The 6,758-nt window shown below is 35.3% G+C and overlaps 1 protein-coding gene across 1 annotated transcript in view; it reads right to left on the reverse strand.

Moving 5' to 3' along the window:
- Positions 1 to 1,053, reverse strand: part of LOC109111956 (type-1 angiotensin II receptor-associated protein-like) — a 6,768-nt gene extending 5,715 nt beyond the window's left edge. The window contains exons 1-2 of the mRNA XM_042733406.1: positions 903 to 1,053; positions 461 to 495 (exon numbers count right to left, since the gene is read on the reverse strand). Coding sequence (XP_042589340.1) covers positions 461 to 495; positions 903 to 929 — 62 coding nt within the window. The 5' untranslated portion in view covers positions 930 to 1,053. The remainder of the gene's footprint in view (positions 1 to 460; positions 496 to 902) is intronic.
- Between the last annotated feature and the right edge of the window lie 5,705 nt (positions 1,054 to 6,758).

The following is a 6,758-nucleotide window of genomic DNA, read 5'->3' on the forward strand; positions in this document are numbered from 1 at the left end:
ATTAGGGCTGTCAATATAACTCAGTTTGCTAAAATAAATAATGTGATTTTTATTTTATTTATTTTTTAAATAGAGCAAATGAGCACTTTATTGTCCTCTGATCCATACATAAAATTTATAATAGGAAATTTTTCTACTGTCCGAGCATTCAAGCTTCAAGTACCACCTAAATGCAAAGCATATTTGTGACCTCCAGTTGCTACTACAGACAATGTACCGCACTAACTGAGAGAACAGATAATTAAAATTAATTCAAAATAATCTATTACATAATTTGTTTATACATTACAGTATTTAAATGGCTTCAAATTTTTTATCTACACACACATTTACAGGCTTGACTTTTTTAGTCTGAAGAAGAGGAAATGTATTTCCATTTCTGCTGAACTGAGAACTGGTGAAATTCCTTGTGAGTGTGGGAAAACAGAAAAGAGAAAGGGAAAGGCATTATAACTCTCACCAGATTGTCAGTAACCAGTGAACCAACACAATGGACTGCAGAGAAAAAACACACACAGGGCAGCTCATGAGTAAATGTACAAATCTGTTCCCTAGACATAGGCCTTGGCTCAAACCCAGTAAGCATTCAGTCCTGGGCATTTTTGGGCCTATGTGTGATCTGGGGCATCTTTAAAAATCAAACAAATACAAATACCTTTAATAAAGGCAATGCGTTTCTAAAATAATGAGGATATGAACACATACAAAAGAAAAATTCTGTCCAAAATAAAGAAAATAAATTTATTTACAGCACTACTATATCCATTCAGAATCTAGAAATATTTTTAAAACAACAATCTCCTTTTTTCTTTTGATCTTTGAGGTTTTTTGATGGATCATTTAGCAATGAATTTCTTTTTATCTCACTATAAAACACACGTACTGTAATATAAGTACATTACCTTGAGACTTATGGTTGGTATTTCCATAGTATCACTGCCCCTTTATGATTTAGTGTCCCTCTGTAGTAGTCAGTATTTCAGAAATGAAGCCTGAAACACTTTCATCGTAACTCTCTGAAGTGACTGCAAACATGAAATGTGACACCAATCTGACCACAGTCATGTGACTACACCTCCCTCTACTCATTACTCCATCTGAACGTATGAAAGCAGAACTGGACAACATGAATGTCTATGCATTTATGTCACTGTAAACAATTGTTTTAATTTGTACTGTGCATATTTACAATAATGTTTTCTGAATGTTAAAAGAGAGATCAGGGCTCCTTGTCACATGTGGAAGTGTAACTAACTAGGAAATGTCTCAATACACTAAAGGGTCACACTGTTCCCAACCATCCATAGTTTTTTTTTTTTTCACTTTTCCTTTATGTCTTCTGTCATTGTGCATGTTGTTTGGCACTAGAAAAATATCAATGCATCTAATCAGAGTTTAGACAGGTTATTCTTCAGCTCCCATTGATTTGTGGTTCATGTTATTTTAATACACAGGCCTTTAAAGACTTGTCATAGCAGAAAAAAAACTAAATAAATTGCACATACCACTTGGCACATTCATTAATACTAAATAAAATATAGCCTGTGCTCATGAATGATTTGTTAAATGCCCCTAATTTGATAGATCAAGCTGCTGGTCCAATCAGCCAGCTGTGGTCCATGATTTGAAGAACACCTGGGACAGTTTGTTGGAAGAATATGTCACCTAAGTCTGATGAATAGCCCAGATTTGCTCAATTAGTTTAGAGGAACCAAAATCTACTTTGGAAAGTTTTCACATGTGAAATGGTAAATTAGTTCCTTTGTTGTTTGAGTGTCTGGTAAAGGTTCATCTGCTGTTTGACTTCTGATATACATTAGGCTTGTCTTCACAAATTACAGTGTTATGATGCACATAAGATGTAGATTCTGTGTGTGTTTGTTAGGGTGACCAAACGTGCCATTTTCCCAGGACACGTCCTTGCCAGGATTTCTGTATTGCCTAAAATATCCATGTTTTGGCTTTGCTTGCGCTGCACAGACCAATTGTTATATGACAAAGTACCGTGAGAGCTCTAGAGAGCAGACGGCTTCTTCTGCTTTTGAATCGCTCTCACTGTACTTTGATGACATACACCGGTCGGTATGCTCAGTGCTGCTTTAAGTCGAACACTAATATGTACACGTATTTGCATCGCTTTGACTGTTCTCTGTAGATCCCACCTTCTCACGCACCACGATTGGTCGATTAAGTACAATGTCTGCATGTTAATGGTCAAACAATCATTACCTTCATTAAGTATTAAAACAGGAAACCAAAGCCAAAACCTGGATATTTTAGGCAATATAGAAATCCTGGCCAGGACGTGTCCTGGGAAAATGGCACGTTTGGTCACCCTTGTGTGTGTGTGTGTTTGCCAAAGCTATATTCACTATTAAGCCAGTCACACTAGACCTCGAGCTACAACATTTCACTAATTTAGCAATGTCTTAACAACCATGAAGAACACTGTAAAATCATGGCATTTAGGCATACACCACTTAAATTTTCTACAGAATATGTCAAAAACATACAATCTGCACAATCCTGTACTGATTACACACATGGTGTTTAGAAAAAAGGGAAGAATCTTCAGGATGTGTTACAAAACGTGCTGCTACCACACAACAGTAAAAATTCCTGTGTTTCTTAAATCACAAATTTCTTACGTTGAATAACATCAATCTGCACTTCAACAGCAGTGCATAAGGAAACATCTCTTTCTCTGTCTCTTACTCTTATCCCATGCATTACTGACTGTTTTATTGCAGCTCATGTGGTGACAGTGTTGTGCAGTGGGTGTCCAAAGGGGATGTGTGTGAATGTGATATATCATTTCTGTTGCCTCACTCCAAGCCCAGCCAAGCCCAGCATGAGACTGTATCAAAAATACACTTGCTCGATCTGTTTAAAAGCACAAGAGTGTGATACTTTTTTTCAAGGCTGAATTACACTTGGTAAAGGAGGAAGGTAACATGTCTTTTGATTTTATCTTTTATCTAGCAGCTAATTTTAAACAGTTCTGTATGCAGTAGATAATTTGTTTTTACATCATACATAAAGTCATGTGGTGTGACCAACCTGCAGAAAACATAAAACACGTATAATCACACATTAAACCATAGAGTGGTCACTGCAGCAGACCCTTATGTCCATAATTTGAGCCTTTTATGACAAGCTTGTAAAAGTGCAACTCCTCAACAATGTAATTAATTAATTATTTAAACAAAACCTTTTTACCTTTATCCTATATTTCAATTGGATATCCTAGCTTTTGCCAGTAGGAAAAAAAAAATATATATATATTGTTTACCTGTATCAATAACCATCTTTGAAATGGTGGAATAAGATTATTACATTTAGAACTTCTACTGGTTATGAGCTTCAATATTTACATTACATTTACATTTAGTCATTTAGCAGACACTTTTATCAAAAGCCACTTACAAATGAGGAAAACAGAAGCAATCAAAATCAACAAAAGAGCAATGATATGCAAATGCTGTAAGTCTCAGTTAGCTTAACGCAGTACACATAGGAAGTACTTTTTTTAATTATATAATAAATAAAAAGAAATTAGACAGAATAGAAAAAGAATAGAGCAAGCTAGTGTTACAGGCCTTTTTTGCTTTTGTTAATTGTATAATAAATAAAAAGAAAACTAATAGAATACAAAAAGATTAGAAAAGTTAGTGTTTTTTTAATTAATATAGTGCAAGTCTTTTTTTTTTAAGAATAGAATTTGAATAGAGAGTGCTAGAGTTAGAGGGTCAAATAAAGATGGAAAAGATATGTTTTTAGCTGATTCTTGAAGCTTATTATTCCCACTTTACATTTACGCATTTATATATATACAGTGCCCTCCATAAGTATTGGAACAGTAAAGACAAAATTGCTTTCTCTGCTGTGGAGTCAAAACATTAGCAAATATGATTAAAAGATGAATATGCAACAAAACTACAGAATGTCACATTTTATTATTAGGTCTTTCGACACATACATGTTTTACCAAATAAAAAGGACAGCACTTTTAGAGTTCATCCCACTATGTGATGTGAGAATAAGTATTGGAACAGCTGAATTTCAGCCAGATGTAAAAGATTAAAAGCTAATATTTAGTTGCAGATCCCTTGCATGCAATCAGAGCAGTGAGTCTGCAACCCATAGACATCATCAGACTCTTGGTCTTATGCTTTGAAATGCTTTTCCCCAGCCTTTAATGCAGCCAATTCCAACTGTTGCTTGTTTTGGGTAGTTTCTGTCTTTAGTTTCCTCTTCAGCTGGTGAAATTAATGTTCAATCGGATTTAAATCTGGAGATTGATTTGGGCAATCTAAGACTTTATATTTCTTTGCCCTGATAAAGTCCTTGACTGGACTGGCAGGGTGTTTTGGGTCATTGTCCTGATCTAATATGAAGTGCTTTCTAATGAGTTTGGTGGAATTTTCTTGAATATTGGTAGCCAAGATGATTTTGTACCATTCCAAATTCATTCTGCTACTGCCATCATACATTAAGTCATCATTAAAATGAAGAGGTCCTGTTCTAGAGACAGCCATGCATGCCCATGCCATGGCACCACCTCCACAAGCTTTACAGATGAGGTTGTATGCTTAGGATCATTTACAGTTCCCTTTTTTTTCTCCACACTTCTGCTTTCAAATCACTTAGATAAAGGTTAATCTTTGTCACATCGGTCCATCAACTCAGTTCCAAAACTCTACTGGCTCACATTTGTGAAGAATCTTGCTTTTCTATGTTTGGTGCTGATCAGAGGTTTGCATCTTCCTGTGTAGCTTCTGTATTTCTGTGTCAAATTCTCCTGTGGACTGTAGTTTGACAGAGCATCACCCCAGCTTTTTGGAGGTTGTTTGTGATTTTACAGACACGTATTTTAGGGTTAATTTTCACAGCTTTTATGATTGGTCTGTTATCAACTACTGTGGTTCTTCTCAGCCGATCAGGTCATCGTTGGTTGCTGATGTCACCGGTAGTTTCCAAATTCTTGATTTCTCCATGCCCTTTGTTTTTCCTATAGTTCTAATTGACTTCCTCTTTTCTTTTTCTAAAATTTTTCCAAATTGCTTGCTTTTCTTTCAGAGTCGGCATCCTCGTCTTCATTGTGGTTTCTATGTGTCATCATCGAATGCAAGACTTAGAATGCAGAAGCAATGGATATGACTGATAAGACACATTCCCTCCTTTTAATATCTGAAGAATTAATGCAACAGGACACAGCTGAACACTTAGAAAGACCTGTGAGGCAACTGTTCCAATACTTATGCTCACATCGGATAGGGAGATGAAACTCTAAAAGTTCTGATCTTCTTAGATGGTAAAACATCTTTGTGTTGAATCACCCAATAATAAAATGTGACATTCTGTAGTTTTGTCTCATATTCATCTTTTAATCATATTTACAGATTTCTTGACTCCACAGCAAACAGAACAATTTTGTCTTTACTGTTCCAATACTTTTGGAGGGCAATATATATATATATATATATATATATATATATATATATATATATATATATATATATATATATATATATATATATATATATATATATAGAAAGATGCAAGAAAAAATGTAATTGATAAATTGAGAGGGAAAAATATGTAAAAATATTAAACATTTAAACATTTTTAAATACTTTTAAATTCATGGTTGAACAACGTTTAATATTTTAAGTCAACATGAAATCAACATGAAAACAATTTTCCAATTTTCTTTTTAAATTCAATACAAATATACATTTCAAAGCCAATTTAAACTAGATCTTAAGAAGATTTTTTCTTTATTGAAGACATTATTATTGACCCACATGCAATTCTGGTGTTAAGCTTGCATTGTGCAGGTGGAGTCACCTGGGGGCCCTGTTGTTCAGCTCACATTGCTCTCTGAGGGACCCTCATTTAAAAGTTGCAGTGGGCACAATGGTTATCTCAAACCGTGTACAAGAATGGCCTGGAGGCTTCAATGGTCGGACCGTATGCACCTAGGGCCCCAGGGTTAAGTGTACTTTTGCAGTCTGGAGCCATACAGCCTGTGGCTTTAAAATGCTCCTGGCATTCAAAGGCCTTGTGTGGCACTAACCTGGTCCATTAAATAGCACTAATGTGCCAAAAACTGATTTGGGCTCTACCTCGCAAATATTGACATTGTGTAATATATTGAAGGTGAAAAACAAGAAACAGCGATACTCTGGAATGAAGTGTGACTCAGAATACACAAAGAGAATAAAATAAATAAACAGCAAGTAAGGCAGAAGGACACAAAGACAAAGAAAGCAAGGTCACCGCAGTCCCTGGACAGAGACGATGCCACAGACTATTAGTCAGTTTAGAGGACACATCCATGCATTATAGAGCTCTCTGATGGTAGTATGCTATTCTAAAAAAGCCAATGAGTCAACAAAAAGATTAGGGGAAAAAAACAACCTATATTATATTCGGTTTAATCATTGTTGCATTGTGGGATACAGTACTAAGCACAGTATGCTTTCATGTATACTGCACATATTAGCAAGTAAGTAGAAAGCCATCAGTGTATCCCATGCATTTAGTACATGGACCTACAGTAGCCATGCATTGTAGCATGAAGTTTACTACCTCAAATATAATTGTGGTCAACTAATCACACAGTTTTGAAAGGTTGTTGGGAAACTTAATATTTTTGTGACCTATATATTTGCAATAATATGCACAATGTATCACAGTGTGCTATCTTCTCAATAGCATCTGTGATGGAAGGGAAAAAATTGTTAGGATCCTAG

This window comes from Cyprinus carpio, chromosome B11 (assembly GCF_018340385.1).
Source record: "Cyprinus carpio isolate SPL01 chromosome B11, ASM1834038v1, whole genome shotgun sequence".
In the NCBI taxonomy this organism is placed as follows: Eukaryota; Metazoa; Chordata; class Actinopteri; order Cypriniformes; family Cyprinidae; genus Cyprinus; species Cyprinus carpio.